General features: G+C 36.5%; 1 protein-coding gene across 3 annotated transcripts in view; it reads left to right on the top strand.

The window, feature by feature from the left end:
- Nucleotides 1-25,358, top strand: part of TNKS2 (tankyrase 2) — a 68,067-nt gene that overhangs the window by 10,441 nt on the left and 32,268 nt on the right. For all 3 annotated transcript variants that reach the window (XM_077878416.1, XM_077878415.1, XM_077878417.1), the window contains exons 2-12: nt 3,237-3,461; nt 5,594-5,689; nt 10,257-10,293; nt 10,461-10,536; nt 10,924-11,018; nt 14,188-14,254; nt 17,138-17,324; nt 18,560-18,681; nt 21,233-21,324; nt 21,406-21,484; nt 24,121-24,292. In XM_077878416.1, coding sequence (XP_077734542.1) covers nt 3,237-3,461; nt 5,594-5,689; nt 10,257-10,293; nt 10,461-10,536; nt 10,924-11,018; nt 14,188-14,254; nt 17,138-17,324; nt 18,560-18,681; nt 21,233-21,324; nt 21,406-21,484; nt 24,121-24,292 — 1,248 coding nt within the window. The remainder of the gene's footprint in view (nt 1-3,236; nt 3,462-5,593; nt 5,690-10,256; nt 10,294-10,460; nt 10,537-10,923; nt 11,019-14,187; nt 14,255-17,137; nt 17,325-18,559; nt 18,682-21,232; nt 21,325-21,405; nt 21,485-24,120; nt 24,293-25,358) is intronic.

Below are 25,358 nucleotides of genomic sequence, written 5' to 3'. Positions count from 1 at the left end.
ATTTAAAGCCATGCTGTACTTACACATACAACATTATGTTACTCTTTCAGTATAGTATCCAATAAATTACATGAGATACCCAACACTGTAATATAAAATAGGCTTTGTGTTAGATGGTTTAGAACTGAGGACTAAGTGTTCTTGAGCTCATTTAAGGTGGGCTAGTTTAAGCTATGATTGATGTTCAGTGGGTTAGGTGTATTAAGTGCATTTTTTTACTTGAAAGAAATATTGTATGATTTCACTATTTGTGGTATCTTACAAAATAAAACAAACACAAACTCATAGAACAGATTGGTGGTTGCCAGAAGTGGGAAATGAGGGGTGGGTACATGGGTGAAGGTGGTCCAAAGATACAAGTTTCCAGTTACAAAATAAGTAAGTCCTGAGGATGTATTGTACAGTATGGTGACTATAGTTAATCACTATATATTTGAAAGTTGCTAAGAGAGATCTTAAAAGTTCTCATCACAAGAAAACGTGCAATTTTGTGTGGTGATGGATGTTAACTAGACTTAATGTGATGATCACTTGACAGTATATATAAGTATTTAATTATGTTGTGTGCCTGAAACTAATAATGTTTTGTGTCAATTATATCTCAATTTTTTTCTAAGATTGTATATTCATGAGAGAGAGAGAGGCAGAGACACAGGCAGAGGGAGAGGGAGAAGCAGGCTCCATGCAGGGAGCCCGATGTGGGACTTGATCCCTGGCCCCAGGATCACGCCGTGAGCTGAAGGTAGATGCTCAACCACTGAGTCACTCAGGTGTCCTTATCTCAAATTTTTTAAAGACAAAATATGATTCCATTAAAATCTGCCTGAAAACAGTTTTAAAAACACAATTCACGGGCAGCCTGGGTGGCTCAGCGATTTAGCGCCGCCTTCAGCCCAGAGCGTGATCCTGGAGACCCAGGATCGAGTCCCGTGTCGGGGTCCCTGCATGGAGCCTGCTTCTCCCTCTGCTTCTCTCTCTCTCTGTCTCTCTTTCTCATGAATAAATAAATAAAATCTGTAAAAAAAAAAAAAAAAAAAACAAAAAAAACAATACACAATTCACTATTCGATAAGACAAAATTCAGATGCTACCTTAGCGTAACATATAAAAGGTTCTTCTATATCTAGCATCTGCCTAATTGGCATTCTGTGTCCTTTTATGAATGTTTACTCTTTCATTCTTCCACACTTGTGTACATTGTTTCTTCTGCTTAGACTCCAGTTCTCTTCCCTTGCTCTGATCTTCCCCTCACCTTTCCTTTCCTCATTCTAATGACCCCTTAATTTTTCTATAAGCCTTCAGCTCAGATGTCATTCCTGGAATCTCCTTAGATAGTCCTTCTTATTCTCTGCTTTCTCCCAATTAAGGCATTCCCTTCTTTGGACTCTAGTAGCATTTTATAGATACCTCTATTATTGTAGTCATATTGTATTGAAATTATTGGCTCTTTTGTTTCTCCACATCTTAATTGTGAGCTAAGAATAGGAAGAATAGAATCAGAGATACAAAGATGTATGTACATGGACATACATGTACTTTGTGACATAGAGCCTGGCAATATTAAAACAAAACAAAGAATCCAGTTAATGTTTCCACCCATCTGATTCTTCCCTCAGTTGCAAGTAGGCCTGTCCTGGACATACACCTTAAAAAATTCTGCTTTCTCATTCAGCTTCTACTCCAGTCAGAAAAACAGTATTCAGCCTTGGTGGTTTTAAGAATATTGGGGTAAAACTTTAGATGAGTGAGAAAGGCCTCTCTCTCCTAACACACACAAATACTTCCCCATCTGCTTTAAGATATTCCTGAAATTCTTTTTTTTTTTTTTTTTTTTAGTGGTAAAAAGGTTTTAAGTGCTGTTGGAATGATAAAAGGTTGAAATTCATTGGTACTAAATCTGTAAACCAGTATAAGTGAGTTGTAGGACTTTTTCATTTTGTTTGATATGGGGGCAGTTACAGCAGAACTGCAGGACATGGCTTTCTAAAGGAGGCTTCCTACCTAGAAAAAAGTTGCTTGTGTTGTGCATGTGATAAAGTTGGGGTTCCTCTGAAGACACCAGACATCACACTTTTTCCTAGGATCACTTTTATCTTCACTGCATAGACAAATATAAACTGTAAGCAGGTTTCTTTTGTTGCTCTCTCATAGTCCCCCAATTTACTGGAACTATTTTATGGGATAGATGTATAATTCTAGCAAGAGTTATACTTAGAACATCTGAAAATGTATGTACACTAAATATGCAGAACTCTATATATCCAATTAGAAATGCTATTATAGTGGGATGCCTGGATGACTCAGTGGTTGAGTGTCTGCCTTTGGCTTGAGGTGTGATTCCCCCAAGGTCCCGGGATCAGGTCCCACAGCAGGCTCCCCATAGGGAGCCTGCTTCTTCCTCTGCCTGTGTCTCTGCCTCTCTCTCTGTCTCTCTGTCTCTCCTGAATAAATAAAATCTTTTAAAAAAATGCTATTATAGAGTGGGAAACATTTGAACTTTGGGCTTTTAGTCATCTACTTCATAACCTTTCCCTGAAGTTAGTAGTACAGTTGACCCTTGAACAATGTGAGGATTGGAGTGTTGACCCCTGTGCAGTCAGAAATCCGCATATAACTTTTGACTCCCCAAAAACTTAGCTACTAATAGTCCAGCAGTCTGAGTGGCTCAGCGGTTTAGTGCTGCCTTCAGCCCAGGGCGTGATCCTGGAGACCCAGGATTGAGTCCCATGTCTGGCTCCCTGCATGGAGCCTGCTTCTCCCTCTGCCTGTCTCTGCCTCTCTCTCTTTCTCTCCCTGGGTCTCTCATTAATAAATAAATAAAATCTTAAAAAAAAAAAAAAAACTGCTAAAAGTCTCCTGGTGACCACAGAAGCCTTACTGATAATAGTCAAGTAATACATATTTTGTGTATGTACTATATACTATATTCTTACAATAATAATGAAAAATACATTTATAGTACCATAAAACATCTGCTTATTAGTGGACCCATGCAGTTCAAACTCATGTTGTTCAAGGATCAGCTGTATTACCTAATCATGGGAGGGACCTTTGGCTTTCTCACTAAGATTAGTTAGTGATATATTTCAGAGCCTCTTTTCATCAGTTATTTTTTGAATTGTTGAGTCTTTTCTTCAGCCAAAGACATTTTAATTTTAGCATGGCTAATACTTATAAATACTGATTGATATATTTTCTTTGGCAACCTAAAATGTGGATAATTTGTTTTCTTCTAGGTTTTGGGAGGAAAGATGTAGTTGAATATTTACTTCAGAATGGTGCAAATGTCCAAGCACGTGATGATGGAGGGCTTATTCCTCTTCATAATGCATGTTCTTTTGGTCATGCTGAAGTAGTCAGTCTCCTTTTGCGACATGGTGCAGACCCAAATGCTCGTGATAATTGGAATTATACCCCCCTCCATGAAGCTGCAATTAAAGGAAAAATTGATGTTTGCATTGGTAAGACTATTTACTTTCCAGAATTTTCCTGCAACAGTTTGTAACTATTCTTAATCTAAATTGGACTCGTTTGTTAATATGATCAAATTCTGCCAGGCTGAATTTAAATACTAAAGAACACTGTGATTTAATCTAACCTTTACTTACTGGATGTCTGTTTTTATATGATATTAAGCTCAAGTTCTTTAAAGAAGAGAATACAAAATTCCTGTTCTCTAGAAATTTAATTCTCTTGGGAGATAAGATACACTACCAGATAAAGTCATGGTGGAAGTGAACAGAAGTGTTAGAGGGAACTGAATACTGTGACTTGGTTGGAGTCAAATTGCTCCTTCCTGAAATCTTTCTAGGAAGTAGTGGGAGAAAGATTGAAAAGGTAGGTAGACTTCTTTATAAAGAGCTTTGAATTGTGGGCTAGAGAGCTTGATAGTGTTATGTAGGTGTGGAATTACTGAAGACTTCTAAGGAAACAATCTGATGAGAGTAGTATATTTTCAAAAGAATGATCTGATAGGGGGCTAGGTTGAAGGGCATCAGGGGGACCAGCTAGGAAACTAGAATAACCCAGATGAGAAATGATGAGGGTATGAAGTAAGGTTGTTGTAGAATAGAAATGGTAGAGTAAGTATAGAAGCATTTGAAGGACAAATTATCAGTCATTTAGAATGAATGCTTTAACAAATGATAAAGAATTTGCCTGACAGGTTGATCACTGACAGAAAATTATCACTGAAAAGATTGCTTGTTTGAGAGTTTTTATTAATCTGGTATTGACTTTTCTGAGCCTACCAGTCAGGGATTTTAGACTCTCTGTACCTTAGCTCTGTTTCCTGATGCAAAACGGAGACAGTTGAAATCCTTGAAACAGATAAAAAAATCAGCTCATTGCACTACAAAAAGTCTAGGTGCTCTAAGCTGAACTTAAAAATTGTTCTCTCACCCCAGAGCCCCAGATCACTATTTATACTGGCCCCTAGCTTAGTTCAAGTTAGATCATTTATAAAGATACAAAACACATTACCTAGTAACTTCTGCCCAATTCTCCTTTCATATGTATCACCTAAGTTGCTACTCCCTCATATTCCTTTTCTAGTTCCCGAGTCTCAGACATATAAATGATCAGTTTTAATAATGTAAGATTTTCCAAATATAGGTCTGTGCTGTCCAGTATGGTAGCTGAGGACTTGTAATATGGTTAATTGCTTGAGATAAACTTTTTACATACCAGATTTATATACCATACTTTGAAAAAAAGGTGTGTAAAAATCTCAATTTTATATTGATCACAATATAAATAGATTATTGAAATGATAATACTTTGGGTGTATTGGGTTGAATAATAGGTGTTTAAAATAATTTAATATGTTTTTATTTTTTTTAATGTAGCTACTAGAAAAATTTAAATTACATATGCGGCTCACATTTTTATTTCTATTAGCACTATTACAGGTAGTAGTAGAGTGGAAGGAATATAACCCTGTCAAAGAACAGGAGGTAGGCTTCCCTTTCTGCATGTATTTGCCAGTCTTTCCCCAGCACCTTACTTAGTGTGGTAGAATATCTTTATATAACAATTAACAGTACAGAATATAGCACAAGTCTTCTTTTTTTTATGTGCTCTAGGATGTAATATAATGGTTTTGATTTGGGGTTTCTTAACCCTAACCCTAAGAGTATTTTTCTTTTCTTTTTTAAAGAATTTACCTGTGTGATTTTTTTTCTTCCTTTTTTAATTTCACAGATCCCTATTCCTGGGCTATAGCTTTAGAAATTCCATTTTTGTTATGATCGGACTTTTTTTTTTTAACATAGGAAGTGTACATTTGGAATGAGAGAACAAGCTTTCAAGCAAAGTAGCCTTTTATTTCCTTACATACTCTTATCTGTCCTTAGTCACAAAGCAAAGGAAACCTGACATTGAGCTTAGGGGACATTTATTTAATGTGTCTTATACATTAAATAATGCAATATTTTATATATTCTTATCTTTAAAATATAACATTTACCATACTATCAGGATATGAAAGGCTTTTATATAACTCGATGACTCCTGGACCAGAATTTTTGAGATGATTTACTAAAATCAGATTGTCATGATTACCATTTTGAAAGGTAGTATTGCTATGTTGCAGTGCTCTTACAGCATGGAGCTGAGCCAACCATCCGAAATACAGATGGAAGGACAGCATTGGATTTAGCAGACCCGTCTGCCAAAGCAGTGCTGACCGGTAAGTCTGTGTACTCACTTTGGGTATTCTAGGAAGACTGTAAAGAATTGAGCTTGCTAGGTAGACAGGTTGCTTCCTGTAAGTTAATGACTTCAATTAGATTTTCAAAATACTGTCAGTTCAGTTGTTAGATTTTTTACATTTGGACAATTGGTATTTGATTCTTATCTGAGAAAAGTAAAGCTTTTCTTTTCTCTTTTTAAATTGGTGTTTGAATTTGTGATTCCTGCCTTATATCGGTCAGAGGTAATAGATAATTATGTGTTACTATCTAGTATTCAGGATGTTTTTTTAAATGTTCCTGACTTTTCCAAGCAAAAGTAAATAGTTGAGACTATATCAAAAAGCTTTTCCACAGAGAAGGAAACAGTCCACAAAACTAAAAGGCACCCTACAGAATGGGAAGATGTTTATAAATGAAATATCTAATAAAGGGTTAGCATCCAAACTGTATGAAGAATTTAGAAAACTCACCACCCAAAAAACCAAATAATCCAATTGAAAAATGAGCAGAAGACATGCACAGTTGTTTCTCTAAAGAAGACATTCTGGGGATCCCTGGGTGGCGCAGCGGTTTGGCGCCTGCCTTTGGCCCAGGGCGCGATCCTGGAGACCCGGGATCGAATCCCACGTTCGGGCTCCCGGTGCATGGAGCCTGCTTCTCCCTCTGCCTGTGTCTCTGCCTCTCTCTCTCTCTCTCTGTGTGACTATCATAAATAAATTAAAAAAAAAAAAAAAAAGAAGACATTCTGGGCAGCCCGGGTGGCTCAGCAGTTCAGCACCGCCTTTGGCCCAGGGCCGGGTCCTGGAGACCAGGATTCAGGCCCATGTTGGGCTCCCTGCATGGAGCCTGCTTCTCCCTCTGCCTGTGTCTCTGCCTCTCTCTCTCTCTGTGAGTCTCTCATAAATAAATAAATAAAATCTTAAAAAAAAAAAAAAAAAAGACATTCAGGCAGCCAACAGACCATGAAAAGATGCTCATCATTGGGGAGCCTGGGTGACTCAGTCAGCTAGCATCCAACTCTTGATTTTGGCCCTGGTCATGATCTCAGTGTCGTGAATCGAGCCCTGGATCAGGCGCCATGCCCAGCATGGATTTTCTTTCTCTCCTTTTCCTCTGCCCCCCACCCTCCTGCACATTCCTTCTCTGGCTCACTCAAAAAAGAAAGAAAAAGATGCTCAACATCACTTATCATGAGGGAAATGCAAATCAAAACTACAAGGAGATATCCTCTCACAGCTGTCAGAATGGCTAAAATCAATAACAAAAGAAACAACAGGTATTGAGATACCTAGGTGGCTCAATTGGTTAAGCATCTGCCTTCGGCTCAGGTCATGTTTCCAGGGTCTTGGGAGGGTGTCCCAAGTTAGGTTCCTTGCTGCATCTGCCTGCTGATCCCCCTGCTTATGCTCTCTTTCCCTGACAAATAAATACATAAAACTTAAAAAAAAAAAAAGAAAAAGAAAAAGAAAGAAAGAAACAAACAAACAAACAACAGGTGTTGGTGGGGATGTAAAGAAACATGATCCCTTGTGCACTATTGGTGGGAATACAAGCTGGTGCAGCCACTCTGGAAAGCATTGTGGAGTTTCCTCAAAAAGTGAAAAAGTAGGGCAGCCTGGGTGGCTCATTTTAGACGTTTAGCGGTTTAGCGCAGCTTTCAGCCCAGGGCCTGATCCTGGAGACCCGGATCAAGTCCCACATCAGACTCCCTGCATGGGGCCTGCTTCTCCCTCTGCCCGTGTTTCTCTCTCTCTCTCTCTCTCTCTCTCTCTCTCTGTGTGTGTGTGTGTGTCTCTCATGAATAAATAAAATCTTAAAAAAAAAAAAAAAAGTGAAAAGTAGAAATTCAATAAATAAATAAAATCTTTTAAAAAAATAAAAAGTGAAAGGTAGAACTATCCTACAATCCAGCAATTGCACTACTGGGTATTCACCCAAAGAATACAGAAATACTAATCCAAAAGGATACATGTATTCTGATGTTTATAGCAACATTATTTACAATAGCCAATATACAGAAGCAGCCCAAGAGTCCATTCATAGATAATTGGATAAAGAAGATGTGGTATATATATATATATATATATATACACACACACACACACACACACACATTATATATATTACATTATATATATATGTATATATATATAATGTAATAATACTCAGCCATAAAACAGAATGAATTCTTACCATTTGCAGCAACATGGATGGAGCTAGAGAGTATAATGCTAAGTGAGGTTTAAGTCAGTCAAAGACCAATACCGGAAAAAAAAAAAAAAGACCAATACCGTATGATTTCATTCACTCTTGTGAGGAATTTAAGAAACAAACAAACAAAAAAAAAAAAAACAAGCAAAGGGCGGGGAAGAGAGAAACCAAGAAATAAACTGTTAATTATAGAGAACAAACTGATGGTTTACCAGAGGGGAAGGTGGGTTGGGGAATGGGTGAAATAGGTGATGGGAATTAAGGCACTTTTTGTGATAAGCACCCAGTGATTAAAATAAAAACTTTAAAAAAAAAGAAAGTAGCTAAAATATTTGAAATCTCAGAAAGTAACTTTTATTGACCAGTGAATAGGTTTATGAAACATCTTTTGAAATCAGAGTTTAGGGCAGCCCTGGTGGCTCAGCTGTTTAGCGCCGCCTGCAGCTCAGGGCGTGATTCTGGGGACCCGGGATCGAGTCCCACGTCGGGCTCCCTGCATGGAGCCTGCTTCTCCCTCTGCCTGTGTCTCTGCCTCTCTCTCTCTCCTCTCTGTGTATTCTCATGAATAAATAAATAAAATCTTTAAAAAAAAAATGAAATCAGAGTTTATATTTCCAAGCTGGTACTGCCTAAAAATACTACTTTTCTAGGCATTGCAGTTCTGATAAAAAAATTAAAAAAAAAATTTTTGTAATATGATGGTTTATGATGAGGTTCTATATAGGCTGTCGGTTTTAAGAAATATTATTTTAAAATCTAAAAAAATAAAAATAGATTTCCATGACTTTCCAGATAATATATGTTTTACCCCTTTATATACTATATTTTAAATGTACTTTAATCTTTTTTTTTTTTTTTTTTTTTTTTTTTTAATGAAACCCTTTCAAAAAGCTCTAACCATTCTCTTTTCTAAACAGAAGATTCTGGGCATACCAATTTCAGTACCATGAAGAGTGTCAGTTATTGTTCTCATAACATATTCATGTCCTTGGAACCTATTAATATGTATAAGGCTTAGTCTCTAGGTTCATTTTAGACTGTCAGGCCTTTTTAGAGTGATAGTATCAACTTCACATGTTTTCCCTCATTGGAGTGTTTCCTCTTAAAAAGTTCTCTGCCATATTATTTTCTGGATTCTTAACCACTGTGTGACCACCATTAGAATCATGTCTAATTTAATAGTCAAGAGCGTGAGGGGTTCTGCTGTGAACTGTTGTGCTTGGACTTTGTAATATTTCTTCTGATATTACTAGAAAAATTTAGACCAGTCCCCCAAAAGGGTTCTAGAAAAGTAAGCTGTTATTGTAACTATCACTTCAGTGTTCATTTCCCCCTTCACTATTCTGTGCTATTCCCTGCTTTTTTTAAAAAAATCTTGGGGCTCAAAGAATCCTTGCATTCGCAGTCCGTGTATAATTTGTATTGTGGGCAGCAGTTTGAATTTTATTTTGGCAAATCAATAAACATTGTCCATTGTATTAAATTATGTTAATTTAAGTTATATTTGTTTTGTTTGTGTTCATTTGTAAATATGAAACCCATAGGCATAAAGAGCTTATATTCACAAACACAAAAACCCAAAAAAAGAGTTTATATTCAATCTTGTTTTTATTTGAATATAAAGTAGCACTATAATATAACTTAGTGTTGGAAAATCTTTTGCTTTCATAAAATATTAATGATTATCTCCAATTGGTAGTGCCATAGATTATCTTTTGTTATTTCTATAATGTTGGCGTATTGGATTTTGTTTTGTGTTGAGAATAAAGTTGTGGGTGTATTTTGTCTGTTGCACAAATAACATTGGTTTTAAGAAATTTGAGGAGTAAAAAGAAAAGCTCATCAATAACCTACCACCTAAGATAAACTTTGTTGAAATTTTGGTATATTCTTGGCTTTCCTTTTTTGGTGCATATTGTTTTCGAATAGCTTTATTATATAATATCAGATTTTTTTTACTTCCATAACAAATGTATTTCATGTTCTTTCTATAAATAATTTTAAACTGCACAATATTCTGTTAATCATTTCTATTTATTAGATTTTTTTTTTAATTTTTGTGTTTTAGATTTTTATTTACTTATTTATTTGAGAGACAGAGCATGAGCAAGGGGAGGGATAGAGGGAGAAGCAGATTCCTCGCTGAGCAGGGAGCCCAGTGCAGGACTTGATCCCAGGACTCCCAAGATCATGATCCAAGCCAAAGGCAGATGCTTAACTGAGCCACCCAGACACGCTATTTATTGGAAATTATATTTCCAAATTTATCTACTTTAAATATAGTTCATAGGGATCTTTATGCATAAAACTGTTACTACTTTTATGATTAATTTTTATCCCCCCAATTCACAGGTGAATATAAGAAAGATGAACTTTTGGAAAGTGCCCGGTATGTACTGGTGTTATAAATATGTATTTTGAATAACTTCACCATTAATTTTTTTTTAATAATCGGACTTTAAAAGAGAATGAATTTTTGTTTGATGATCACATATATGTCTCCAGATAGGATCCGATGAAGAATACAAATTGCTAATACATTTCTTTGTGTGCTAGGAATGGCAATGAAGAAAAAATGATGGCTCTACTGACACCATTAAATGTCAACTGCCATGCAAGTGATGGTAGAAAGGTAATTCCTTTTGCAACTAAGTTTGTGTACATCTTCCTGGTAATAGGAAAATGCATTTGTCTTACTAAAAATTGAAACATTTGATGAGAATGCTGATACTTTCTTTTAAGCAGTAATTTGAATTCTTAAACTTAGTAAAACTTTATTGGTAATAAACATTTGTTTGCTTACTGTTAATGAACTTATAAACTTTTATGCTATGCCTTCGGTATATATGTTAGATTTTGTAAAACTAAATTGATAACTATTGAAGTTAGAAAGTTATAAAGCTTTATGAAACTTCATAAAGTCCAAATATAATACTTTTGGATTATATTTGGATTTTTACCTTTTTGCACATTTTTTTAGCTATTGTAATTTCATTAATTTGTCTGATTAATATTTCAGTCAACTCCATTGCATTTGGCAGCAGGATACAACAGAGTAAAAATTGTACAGCTGTTACTGCAACATGGAGCTGATGTCCATGCTAAAGATAAAGGGTAAGTAAGCATTTGAAAAAATGAGGATTTCTTAAATGTTACCATCTTTATAATAATCTCTGTAATCTTTTGAAAATCTTTTTGCTAAACAGCATAAACATTACAATAAGCAGATTGCTCTGAGGACACAGGGAATTATAAAACCTTAAAGCTACCACTCATAAGGCTTACACTACACTTTAGGGAGCATGAAAAGATACCTAACAATATAAGTTCTCTACTAAGTTGTGAGGTGATGGTAGGGATAGTACCATAGGAATTCGCAGGAGGGAAGTCTCAGTGGTGGCTGTACTGGATGGAAAATCCTTCAGGAGTAGGTGATTCTTGACCTGGACTCAGTTCAAGAAAGCAGAGTGTTTAGGAAACATCATTGAGCAAGAGAATTTGTGTGGAATCGTGTTCTAAGGCAGGTATTAGGGACGCCCGGTGGCTCAGCAGTTGAGCATCTGCCTTTGGCCCAGGGTGTGGTCCTGGAGACCTGGGATCAAGTCCCACATCGGGCTCCCTGCATGGAGCCTGCTTCTCCCTATGTCTGTTTCTCTGCCTCTGTGTGTGTGTGTGTGTGTGTGTGTCTCATGAATAAATAAATGAAATCTTAAAAAAAAAATAAACCAGATATTATAGCATATTTAAGAAACAATGACTAGGGGCATGTGGGTGCCTCAATGGTTGAATGTCTGCCTTTGGCTCAGGTCATAATCCTGGGGTCCTGGGATCAAGTCCCGCATTGGGGCCCCTGGGGGCCTGCTTCTCCCTCTGCCTATGTCTCTGCCTCTTTGTGTCTCTCATGAATAAATAAATAAAAATCTTTTAAAGGGATCCCTGGGTGGCGCAGTGGTTTGGTGCCTGCCTTTGGCCCAGGGCACGATCCTGGAGACCCGGGATCGAGTCCCACATTGGGCTCCCGGTGCATAGAGCCTGCTTCTCCCTCTGCCTGTGTGTCTCTGCCTCTCTCTCTCTCTCTCTCTGTGACTATCATAAATAAATAAATAAATTAGTTTTAAAAAAAAAGCTTTAAAAAAAATCTTTTAAAAAAGAAAAAGAGAAAGAAAGAAACAATGACAAGACCAGTGTGGCTGAAGCAGATGATTTACACAGGGGAGAAATGAAGGCTAGGGCTGGAGAAGTAGTAAGAACCAGGTTTTAAAGGACTTGGTATTCTAGTTTAAGGATTTCAGATTGTGAGCCATGATAGCCATTGAAGGATCTTTTTTTTTTTTAAGATTTTATTTATTTATTCATAAATAGACATAGAGAGAGAGGGGGCAGAGACACGGGCAGAGGAAGAAGCAGGCTCCGTGCAGGAGGCCGGATGCAGGACTCGACCCCAGGACTCCAGGATCACGCCCTGGGCCGAGGGCAGGTGCTAAACCACTGAGCCACCTAGGGATCCCGCCGTGAAGGATCTTAAGCAAGGGGAAAGATTTTTTCTAAAAGAGGAGTTTTAGGGGACACATTCTGGCAGCAATGTGTAAGGTAGTTTGAAGAGAGAGCCCAGAGGTCCACGAGCAGTAAGAATAAATATTGTAGCATATTGTAGCATATTGTAGAATATTGTAGAATATTGTAGCAGTTCAGGCATAATAAGGATCTATAATAATGTTGCAGAGGAATGGAAATGAAGACACAGTGGCAAGAGATATTATAGTGTAAAAATGGGTAAGATTTGTTGACTGGCTGTGAGGAGAGAGAAAGGAATAAAAAAAGATAAGTACATTTCAAATTCTGAAGCTGAATGAGAGACTCAGTGATACACCTACTAAAATCCAGGAGGAAAATTATTTTAAAAATAAACATTGAGTTCACTTTCAGAACTCTTGGTTTTATGAGATGATGAGGGTAACTCAAGTAGAGGTAGCTAGTAGATAGTTGGGAATGAAATTGGCACTCAGGAAGGAAATCATACAATGGAAAATGGTGAGGGGCACCTGGGTGGCTGAGTTCTTTGGGCATCTAACTCTTAATTTTGGCTCAGGTCGTGATCTTGGGGCTGTGAGATTGAGCCCCAAGTTGAGCTCCACACTCACTGAGGAGTCTGTTTCTGCTTGCTCTCTCTCTCTAAAACAAATAAATCTTTTTTTAAAAAAAAAAAAAGGTAAAGAAAGCCATGAGCCTTGAAGGAGAGGGTGGGTAGAATTAAAGACTAAACCATGAGTGTCCATTACTCACCAGAGGCCATCATCATCATGGCAGTGTCTGTGCTAATTAGTAACTGATCCCCCAAGGAAGAAGAGCATAAAGATACATGTCAGGATTTTAAGGTTCCATTGTACCTTCCTATAAAGATTCTTTTTTCATTGCCATCATGAAGGAATTGGGTTTAGTTTATTAAGTAATTTTCCCTACAGAGTCTGGAAAAAAGTTTCAAACAAGAGCCAGTGTTTGAGCTCTGAGTTTGGAAAAGATTGTAGAAGTAAGCCAGAAGGGAGGGAAATCTGTTCTTACACCAAGGGAATAGTATGACCAGAGGCATGGAGGGAACTGCATGTAGTTGAGCATACACCATTAATGAAAGGGTAGGCTCCAGAGAGTCAGACCATTGCATGCCAGGCTAAACAGTTGGTACCAGCTTTCAAAAGCAAGGAAGAGCCAATGAAGGACATTAAACAAAGGAGTCACTACATCAGGGGCACGTGGGTGGCTCAGTCAGTTAAGCATCTGACTCTTGATTTCAGCTCAGGTCACAGTCTCAGAGTCATGGGATCAGGCCCTGCACCGAGCTCCACACTGGGCGTGGAACCTGGTTAAGATTCTTTCTCTGCCCCCTGCCATGTCTCTACGTCTCTCTCTCCCCCTCTAAGAAAAAAAAAAAAAAAGAGTAGCTACATGAGATTTCCGTAGAAAAATCTGGTTACAGTTTGGAGGAAAAATTGAAATAGGGGCTGTTTGGGTAGTACGGGAAGAAATAATAAAGGTAGTGGTGGTAACCATGGAGAAGAAAAAGATGAATTTGGAAGAGACTTGGGAATTAGAATTATTAGAGCTTAGTGTTCAGATGTTATATTCTGTGTATTTAAATGTTAAATTCTGTGCATTTCTATTAGAAGATCACAAAAGCAGTTAACTATTTAAATCTAAGTGTAAACTTAAGTTAATTAAAATTAAGTGAACTAAGTCTAGGGAATCTGTAATAACACAGGCTTCTTTTCACCCCCCTCTCATATTGTAGTGATCTGGTGCCCTTACACAATGCCTGTTCTTACGGTCATTATGAAGTAACTGAACTTCTGGTCAAGGTTAGTTATCTTATGTTTTTCTTAGACTTGTATAAAATCACTTCAAGTACATCATATACCTGTTTACTATGTGTTTTTAGTGCTTGGTGGATATAGAAGGAATATGTATAATCATTATAAGAAGTAGATGATTGATAGGTCAACATTTGACTGCTTGGAGATTTTTGAGATACCTTAAGATTTTAAATATAAAATAGCACTGTCATCTTGGAATAGCATCTTAAGTAATTCTGTAATTTGTGGCTAATGGTGAAGTTTCAGAATCCTTGAAAATATCAGAAAGCAATTTTTAGTGATTCATATATTACTAAAACCACCGGTTACATTTGCAGGATTTTCCCAGTTATACTTTGGATTGCAGCAGGCTCATTTGGAAAGCTGCACATCTTCCAACATGCCAGGAGGCTCTTGTTTAACGAGCAGCTTCCCAGAACTGAAATGTATTCTGCTCCCTGTTGGATGAAAATAGAAGATACTCTCTTTCGGAGTGGGTGAATACAAGGATGTTACCCACACCTATTTCCTTTTGCCCCCCAGTCTCTACACGTATATTTGACCACATTCTTTAGGATTCTCTTAACTCTGCACCATTCTCCCCCTTTTAATAGTTTTCTCATTCTAGCAGCAGCCATCATGGGAAGGATATGTATTTTCAATGCCTTCATGCTTTCTTTTCTGTATGTGCTACAAGATATTTTCCCACAAAAACAACTTTAATGATTATAGATACTCTGAGTAGCTCTTAAGCCTTTTTAAATGTATAAGGTGGCTGCAACATTATACGTTTGTAGCAGTAATGCTTTTCTTATTGTAAGACTGAATCTTGACTTCAACAGGACATCTGGAATATTATTGTGGATAAAAGTGAAACAGATAGATAGCATTGAGACCTACAGACAACTGAATGGTGTTTTCCTAAGACCTCATGCTCAGTAAATAAGAATGATGGGCTGACTAGAGGTCACATGTATAAAGGAGGTGAGCTGATGTGATGGTGCAGTTACCAGAGCAGACAGACTCAGGAGAGTCTGGATTAGGCAAGTAGATAGAGACAGGGAATACAGGCAGAAGGTGTAAGCAATACTGAGTCAATTGGCACTAGCAGAAGCTGGCATTTAACAGCAAACATTCATTTACTGCATTTCATGACCTGGGCACTGTAGAAATTGTGATGTGATTGCTTAAGAAGCCAAACAATTTTCTGCCAATAGTTGCGAAGTATAGTGTCAAAAGCAAATGGAACAATAGATGCAATGCATTTTTCTTAGACCACACTGAGTCTCTGTTGTTGTTCTAGGTTCTTAAGAATTTCTTTAATGAACTTTTTAAACTGAAGTATATTGAGCCAAGAGCCACTAGGGTAAAAAGAAGTCTAGAAACCATCTGATAAGAAAGATGAGTGAAGGAGCTGAAGGTGTTTAAACCCAAAAAGAAAAACATAACCATTGTTTTCAAATATTGCAAAGAATATTGATCTCTTTTGCTCCAAAGAAGACCAGTAGATCAAAGTTTAAAATACACATTTAATTTAATATAGAAGAAAACTTAATAAGACGAGTTGTCTAGTAATTATGAAAAGTCATGTTAGTTGAGAATTAGTTTCCCATCATTGGAACTACTGAGTGAGTAGTTCATTTGCCTTCTGCAGGAATGCTGTGGGAAGGAATTGTGAGAGATGAGAGATTGAGCTAGAATGATTTCTGTGAGCAACCCAACTCTAATACTTGGAAATGACTGAAATTAAAAAGATTAACAGTATCAAGTATTAACAACGATGGGAGAACACTGATGGCAGTACAAAAATAATACAGCCACTTTAGAAGACTATTTGGCAGTTTCTAATAAAAGTAAACCTGTATCTACCATATCATCCAGCAATTCCATTCCTAGAGACATAGCATGTGTCCATAAAGAGACTTTTAGATGAATGTTCATAATAGCTTATTTAAAATAGCCAAAACTAGAAATAGTCTAAATGCCCATCAGCAGGGTGATGGATAAGTAAATTATGGTATATCCATACAATGGAATGCTACTCAGCAATAGAAATTATTGATACAACATGAATGACTCTCAGAAACATTGTGTGTGAAGGAAGGTAGACACAAAAGGTACATACTGTATTCTATTTTTATGAAGTTTAAGCACATATAAATCTAACATATAGTGCTAACAGTCAGAATGAGAGCATGAGTGGGATCCCTGGGTGGCTCAGTGGTTTAGCGCCTGCCTTTGGCCTGGGCGTGATCCTGGAGTCCCGGGATCGAGTCCCATATCAGGCTCCCGGCATGGAGCCTGCTTCTCTCTCCTCCTGTGTCTCTGCCTCTCTCTCTCTCTCTATGTCTATCATAAATAAATAAATAAATAAATAAATAAATAAATAAATAAATAAATAAATCTTAATTCATGCCCCCATTCTTTTTTTTTTTTATCTATAAAAGGAGCATGGGGGAGCATTCTTAGGTAATGAAAGTGTCCTGTATTTTGAATTGGGTGGTGGTATCATGGAGATACATGTATTCGTCAAAACTCCTCAAACTATTCACTTAAAAACTCTGTTTTACCATATATAAATTATACCTCAAAAAAAGGAAAAAAGTAGAAATTGGAAAAGATGCAAGTAATCTAAAGCTTCATTCTTAACTGTTTTCAACAATAAGAGAGTTAAGTAAGGCCCTTGAGCATCAGCCTAGCAACCAGCTACTGGTTTTCCAGGAGTAAAAAAAAAATGTATTTCTGAAATAATAGGTTTAAAAAGTGAACTTTAAGAATATAACCCGTTTAAGCTTGCATGATGTTAAATTACACAGTACTACTGCTTCCTAAATTCTCTTAAAACTTGAACACTAAATGTATGCTTTACCTTCCCCCTCAATCCCTCAGCATGGTGCCTGTGTAAATGCAATGGACTTGTGGCAATTCACTCCCCTTCATGAAGCAGCTTCAAAGAACAGAGTTGAAGTGTGTTCTCTTCTCCTGAGTTACGGAGCAGATCCAACACTGCTAAATTGTCATAATAAAAGTGCTATAGACTTGGCTCCCACACCGCAGTTAAAAGAAAGATTAGCATGTGAGTATAAAATGATGAATGTTCAACTAGGATATTAAGATACCAACAAACTAAAAATTTGTTCTTATTTGTTTTTAGAAGTTTTTAAATTAATAGAAAGTTTTCCTTATCTGTGGGTATCTTTTGTTCATACTGGCATATCTAGTCATCTGGAGGTTTCTACTCATTCTGCTTTTAAGAGCTATGAAAAATATATATGTATTTCATTTTTCAAGTCAATGAAATGAGATAGTATGCTTTTGAAAAGAATGAATTTGGGTTTTGTTCCTATCTTTTGTGTTTCTTATTAGTCCGCCAAGAAGTTAAACTGTTATTTGTAGGATTGCTGTCTAATAAACATGGTCCCCAATCTTTTCTCTTTTTTTTTATGACTTTATTTACTTCTTTATGAGAGACACAGAGAGGAAGGCAGAGACATAGGTGGAGGAGGAAGCAGACTCCCTGCGAGGAGCCTGATACGGAACTTGATCCCAGGACCCCAGGTCAGGACCTGAGCATAAGGCAGATGCTCAGCCACTGAGCCACCCAGGCATCCGTGATCCCCAGATCTTAACTATCTAATATTCTTCAGAATCTGGTAGTTCTATGGTTTTCTGTCTGTAACTGAAGTAAATGTAGTGAGAAACAGCTGCCTAATTCAGATAGGGTATTGTTTTACATAAATAGGAAACTTGTATTAAATTTGTATTATTCTGGAACAATAAAGGATAATGGGTGGTTTCACAGATCTGATGAATAAAAGAGGAACGCTAAGAAAATACTCTTGCATTTGTTCATCAGTAAATGGCTCTTGGAAATACTCAAGTTTTTTAATCACCAGTTCTCTGATGTGTGAGCAAAATCATCTGCTACCACGATGATGTTAGTGTATGGACATAATCACTCTTTGTTTTATTTCTTTACTGAGATAAGTTCTCTGCTTTGGAAAATTCTTAGAACTCTCTGGTCTGGTAATATATTGCAGTACTCCAGATTCCTGTAGACCCTGAGCTGGCCATGTGCTAAATCTGTGTATACATTTAGGGATGAATTAATATCATATCTGTGGGAAACTGGTATAGCACTGTCTCCCTTTTGGGGGGTTGTATTTGGAGAGTATCTTTAGAACTTCTATCTGACTATTTTGGTAGATAATTTTGAAAATAATTTCAAGAAAAATACTAAGTGTCTACTAGGTAGGTCTCATCAGTTTGATAATTCTCATGCAGATTTACATGCTTTTTTTCTTCCTCTAGATGAGTTTAAAGGCCACTCATTGCTGCAGGCTGCACGGGAAGCTGATGTAACACGAATCAAAAAACATCTCTCTTTGGAAATGGTGAATTTTAAGCATCCTCAGACACATGAAACAGCATTGGTAATGTTTCAGATTAAAGTTTTTAAGATGCAATAACCAAAAACATGTTGAACTAATCATAATGTGCTACTTCTTTTGATGATACAGAATAACATAATGTCCTACTTCTAGTATTAGAATTGGTTTTAAAAATCTGTTTTGTTTTTTAATTCTTGGACATATATAAAGAAAAAATTTCAAACAGTACGGAAAAATAGACAACCTCACACCCCCCAAAAGGCAATGCTATTACTCATTTGAGTATCCTTCCAGGAAAAAACTTTATAAATATACTGACATATGTTATATGTAGCTTTTTCATTATTGTAATAGTATATATCACTTATTTATCTTGTTATAAAAATTAAACAATGCTTGTAATAAAAATTATAAATGCTTGTGGTTGAAAAATTTGAACCTGCTGAAAGTAATGAAAAAGAAAATAATTCTGCCATCCATAAGAAAACCACTTGGTTTTCCTTCTAGTATTATAATTTTTTTCAAAATTAGGTCTGAGGTCTGTATATATTCCCTGTATACTATGTGAATAAAGTGTCTGTGAATAGAGGCTGCTTATCTCATAGAGGTAATAAAACGTCTGTGGAACTGTAACAAGGTAGATGAAAATAGGGCAGTGTGTGGAAAGGCAGAAAAGAGTATGAGTAGGGATAAAGGGATAGAAAATGGGAAAGCAGAGACTACCTTAGAAATAGCAATTTTTTCTTAAAGATTTTTATTTATGTGAGAGAGAGGAAAGCACGTGAGCATGGGGAGGGGCAGAGGGAAAAGGAGAAGCAGGCTCCCCACTGAGCAGGGAGCCCAAGGCAGAGCTGACCTGTTGATCCCCAGGACCCCGGGATCATGACCTGAGCCAAAGGTAGGTGCTTAACCAAGTGAGCCACCCAGGTGCCCCAAAGACCAATTTAAAAGGAACAAAATCAGTCCTGCTGTATGAATTCCACAGTGTGCTTTGAGTGAGGGAATAGGACCCTGTGTAAACAAATGTGTTTCAGGGCAAATTTAACACATAGTCTTACTTACCTAATATTTTGTAGATAATTAATTTTCTTGGTTATTGGTTAATTTTCTTCCTTATGCCATAATGTAAACTATGTGAAGTTTATATAGAATCCTATCTATAAAAATATATTAGGCTTTTTTGCTACTTAAGTTGTAAAAAATATCCAAGTAAAAAAAGAGCAAAGCTGCAGACTAATAAATACTATTGCAAATTCAAAATCTTAACATTAGCAGGATGATGCAGGGAAATTTAGAAAGACAGGAAATTTTTTTGGTCTGAAAAGCTACATATTATTTCCCCCTAAATATTCTGCTGTTAAAACAATTTATTTTTGTTATTAACCTTAAAACATACTAAGAGTTAAGTATCAGTGGATAGTTGTGGTGCAGGGGCAGTGACTTCCAGGTTTTCAGAGATTATAGGCTCTGCCCCAAATGGGGCAGAGGAGTAGGAGTGCAGTTTTGAAATGGATGTGCTCAAGAATTCTTGAAAATAAACTATTTCTATTCTGTGTGCTATCTTGGTAGATGTCCTGGATGATTACTCACAACATACCACAGTAGCTATGTTTACCGGTTAGAAATGGTTTTATTGAGGGCAAAGGAATGATTTTGATGGCAGCAGCCACAACATAGAACGAATCTGAAGCAAAGTCAGGAAGATCAGATAAGCTTTATAATTAACAAGTTAAAATAAGAACAAATTTCATACGTACTATGTATTTAGATGTATAGAACACAAGTTAGCAATTATCCAGAACTTTGATTCCATGGATTCTCAAGCTTCAATTTAACTTAATATTTTTACATTGATCTAGTCATGTCATGCATCCAGACATTTATTAAGCACCTATAGTAAATGAATATCATCCTTGAAATTAGGGATACAAAGATTTGGGACAGGACCGTGAGATGCATACTAGGTTTATAACCAGCAAATCCCTACCTTCTGTTTCTTTTCTCTTTGATATATCATGGATATAGATGCTACAGCCTTTAACTTAGAGTGTATCATCTTCCATTGATTTTTGACAAGTAATCCAACCTCCTTATTCTGTTTGACCAACTGGTTGAGAAAGAAGTAAATACTAATCTTGTCAGCTTATTTGATCTGTGCTGTTAGCAGGCAGCATCCAGACCTGTTGAATGTCTCTTATTACTTCATGTAAGGGAACTCCAATCTTTGGGGTGTTTTATTAATTAGACTTTTAAAAATAACATAGATACCATGCTGTGTGGGAATAGCTTTGAAAGGAGTATTGGTGACATTAAATTTTCATTCCATCAGTAGTGGCTTTTTCAAAGATGTAGGGCAACTATAAAACTTGATCAGACTATTTAGTAACATATCATCTGATAAATAGGATTTGTGGGCTCTGCCAGAATTTGGTAATTATTGTTCATTCTATCCAACTCTGAGTAGCAAAGTTAGGTCAAAAATAAAACAAAGAAGTTAAATAACTTCTTAGTTGTTCTTGATTGGAAACACAAATGTTAAGTAAAAATCAGTTATGTATAGTCCTTGATTAATGCTGCAATTTAAATTATCTAGCATTGTGCTGCTGCATCTCCATACCCCAAAAGAAAGCAAATATGTGAGCTGCTGCTAAGAAAAGGAGCAAACATCAATGAAAAGACTAAAGAGTAAGTTTACTTTTAGTAATTAAAAATTAATGATTTTTTTTTAAAATACATTCATTGTCTGGCTGACTTTTTCTTTTTAAGATTCTTGACTCCTCTACACGTGGCATCTGAGAAAGCTCATAATGACGTTGTCGAAGTAGTGGTGAAACATGAAGCAAAGGTATACTTCCTTTGTGGTAAATCTTTAGTAATCAAATGAGTTATTTTCTGTTTAGCAGATGAAACTCCTGGCTCCCTAAACTCTTTACTCTCTCATAAGTATTAATTTTTCCTCTTAATCTGTATTTTAAAATAGTCTAGCAAATACTTTTCTGTATCTGATTTTTTGCTAAAAAGCCTAAGGATTTATTCAAAAATGCATACTCCCTATATATCCTTCCTTCTCCATTCCTTTTACCCACACTCCACTGGTCAAATTATCCTTAAGGTTTTTTCTAGCAGAATACTCTTCAGAATATCCTCAGCTAGAGACATAACTGATTATGACCAGTCATCTTCAGTCTTCTCTCAATCGTATCTTCTGTTCCTTGGCTACCATAAGAACCCTTGTTTACCCCAGCACAGTCTTTCTTTTACGCTCTGTTATTTCTTTGACTAAGTCAAAGGACTTGGAACAGAAGGAAATAAATTACTTAAATAATTTGACTGAAAACAGTTACCCATGTTGGGAAGTCCGTGTTCTTTAGTTGGCATTTGTGTACAAAGCATTTTATTCTTGGAATAATTATATTTTCATCAGGCTAGAAATCATCATTTCCTACACAGGAACTTTTAAGAATACTATTCAGTAAAAGATACACATGACAGCCCAGATTGGAAGAGATGACAGTCACCTAATTCAACGGTTTTCACAGTTTTTAGTTATGGATCCTTGCCTCTTCCAAACAACATCTTTCATAGAAATTCATTATGTAACAATGGAGCTGCTCTAAATGAAGAGTAAAGAAAGGAATAGAGACCCTTAGCCCTTGGGTGACCCCCAGGCTCTTCCCTAAATGTGCTTTGCAGAATAGTTTTCTGATTTGTTCTTCCTTGGGTTCCCACTCAAGGAACCACTTTGAATCCTTTCTGCAGCTTCTTGTTTGTGTTTCCTCTCAGTGTCCTAACTTCTCTTTGATTTGGGGGAATTCTTGATAATGTATAATCTCATCTTTCCTATTGTAAATTACTGAATAAAATAAAGTTTATTCTGCTTACTGCTTGGCATATCTTGTCTCTCTGTTCTATAACTTTTCATTGACTGCTTTTTTTATACATGTGCTACATTACTAAAATATCTGGATGCATATTAAATTTGAGTTGTAAAACTCAGTGAAATAGTCCTGACTCGTCAAACCAACCATCCAGGTTTGTCCAGGATCTGAGGGATTTCCAGAAACACAGGATTGTCAGTACTAAAACTAGGGAAGTCCCAGGCAAATCACGACAAGTTTGTCACCCTGATCTTAACATAAGTGGTATCCAAATGAAGTTTTCATGTGAATGTATTTCACATTTCAGTGAGTTTTGGTATGCGAATAAATAGGTTAATTGTCCTGAGCATTTTAAATCAGTTTTCAAGTTCTATTAGCATAGAGACTAGCTGTTTATAATCCAGTATTGGATTCATTGAGAAAGTCTTACTGTATTCCTGTTCAGATATTCTCCAATCCCATGAATATGAATTGTGCTGTGTCTCAGGTCACACTAGTGGCAACAGCATTGATTACTGAGAAACTTAATTTCTCACTTATGTTTTAAAAAATTATTTCTGTGGTGGGAAGGGTGCAGGCGGAAAGGAGATGGGGGAATTAACATTTTTCTATATTGTCTGATTACATACCAGTCAATTTCTCCCTTTACCCATAAACGTATATATACGTATTACACATTTCAAAGTAATTTTCAAATTGCTATACACTTCTCCTTAAATATTTCCATGTAGGCATCATCTAGAGGTCAGTTTTTATTTACAGGTTTTTGGGGGGTATAAAACTTACATGCAATGAATTATGCAAATCTTGAATGTACATTTGCTGAATTTTGACTAATGTATACACCTGTGTAACCAAAACCCTTCCAAGTATAGAACATTATTTCATGGCAGAGGCAGGACCCCCATCCAGGGCGATCTCCACCCCTAGATGCAACAACAATTGTATTTCTTTCCTATGGAGATTAGATTTGCCTGTTCTAGGCTTTCATGCCTGTGGAATCATACAATGCATACTCTTGTGTAAGGCTTTCTCCTTCATATATTTTGGAGATTCATCCATGTACCAATTATTTGTTACTTTTTATTACTTAGAAGTACTTTCTGTTGTGTGAACATACCATAATGTATTTATCTATACAGATTATATTTTACATGATAAAAAAGGTAGAAGATTGAGCCAGTAGGAATAAATGATGTAATGTTATTTAGTCTCTGGCTTTGTTACTGTTGTCTATCTTGGGGTTAGTCTCCACATTTCTGGACCTCAAAGATTCATAAAAATATGTGGATTAAACTTTTTTAGGCAATGTCTACCTCTAAATGCAGTAAAGACACTAATACTTTAATGCCAAATACAGCTGTTATTCAACATTTCCTACTTTTAACCCAAAAAAGGGTCTTTTCTGATAACAGCCTTCATAAACTGGTGAAATCCCAATTATTCTCTCATAAAGCATATTATCCAGCATTTTGTTTTGACACTAGATAATAGGCTTCAAGAGAGAATAATTGGGATTTTTAAATTAGTAGCAAATGTTAAATACAGGATGCCTTTAAATTTTATGTTACAGGCTAATTTTAGCTTTTTCTGCATTGTTAAGGTTAATGCTCTGGATAATCTCGGTCAGACTTCTCTGCACAGAGCTGCACATTGTGGTCATCTGCAGACCTGCCGCCTACTCCTGAGCTATGGGTGTGATCCTAACATCATATCCCTTCAGGGCTTTACTGCCTTACAGATGGGAAATGAAAACGTGCAGCAACTTCTTCAAGGTATTAAATGCTCTCATGAAATCAACTTTTTAAAATGAGGCTTTAAATTTTCTCACAGAGGGGTGCGTAGCTGGCTCAGCCAGTAAAGCATGCAACTCTTGATCTCAGGGTCATGAATCTGAGACCCACTTTGGTTTTAGAGATTACCTAAATAAAACGTTAAAAATAAATTTTTTTGTATATTACATAGAAGTTGGTAGTAAAAAGAAAATGTAGAATATTTGGCCGTTATTTCTTAACTCGTTATACTGGTATTCCAAATATCATTAAATCTTAATTGTGATTTTGTTCCAATAGCATTTTCTGCCTGATGTCTCCAAGTAAATAACTGGCTCTTAAGTTTTTACCTAGAGAGTGTTTAGGAGTAAGATAGAATAGTTGCTTGGGACGTCTGGGTGGCTCAGCGGTTGAGCATCTGCCTTTGGCTCAGGGCATGGTCCCTGAATGAGTCCCACTTCGGACTCCCTGCGGGAGGGCCTGCTTCTCCCTCTGCCTATGTCTCTGCCTTCTCTGTGTCATGAATAAATAAATAAAATCTTAAAATAAAAAGATATAATAGTTCCTATTTTTTTTAAAGACAGGAAAACATAAAAAGATCGATGTCTCTCAGTTGAGCATCCATGATGATAAATGATACTCTAAAGACTGGCCCTGCCTCTTTACTCTATTTTTAGGTCCTTTATATGTAACACATATAGAATTTGTAAACGGTAACCAACTATTTCACTTATTAAAACATTTAACTATTGAATATGTGCGTATTCATTATGTTTTTAAATATTTAAATCAAATATCTATACATTTTGTGTAGGTTTTACATTTTACCCTAGAAACTTGGCCCAGTAAATTTTAAAATGACTCTGATGTCTCAAAGTTCAAATGAGAAGAAATACAACAAATCAAGTCTCTTGTATCTTTTTTTTTTTTTTTTTTTAAGATTTTATTTATTCATGAGAGACAGAGAGAGAGAGAGAGGCAGAGACACAGGCAGAGGAAGAAGCAAGCTCCATGCAGGGAGCCCAATGTGGGACTCAGTCCCGGGACTCCAGGATCACACCCTGAGCTG

Source organism: Canis aureus, chromosome 29, assembly GCF_053574225.1.
Source record: "Canis aureus isolate CA01 chromosome 29, VMU_Caureus_v.1.0, whole genome shotgun sequence".
NCBI lineage: Eukaryota > Metazoa > Chordata > Mammalia > Carnivora > Canidae > Canis > Canis aureus.
Note: the sequence above shows the minus strand (reverse complement) of the source record. Positions and strands in the feature narration are given on the sequence as shown.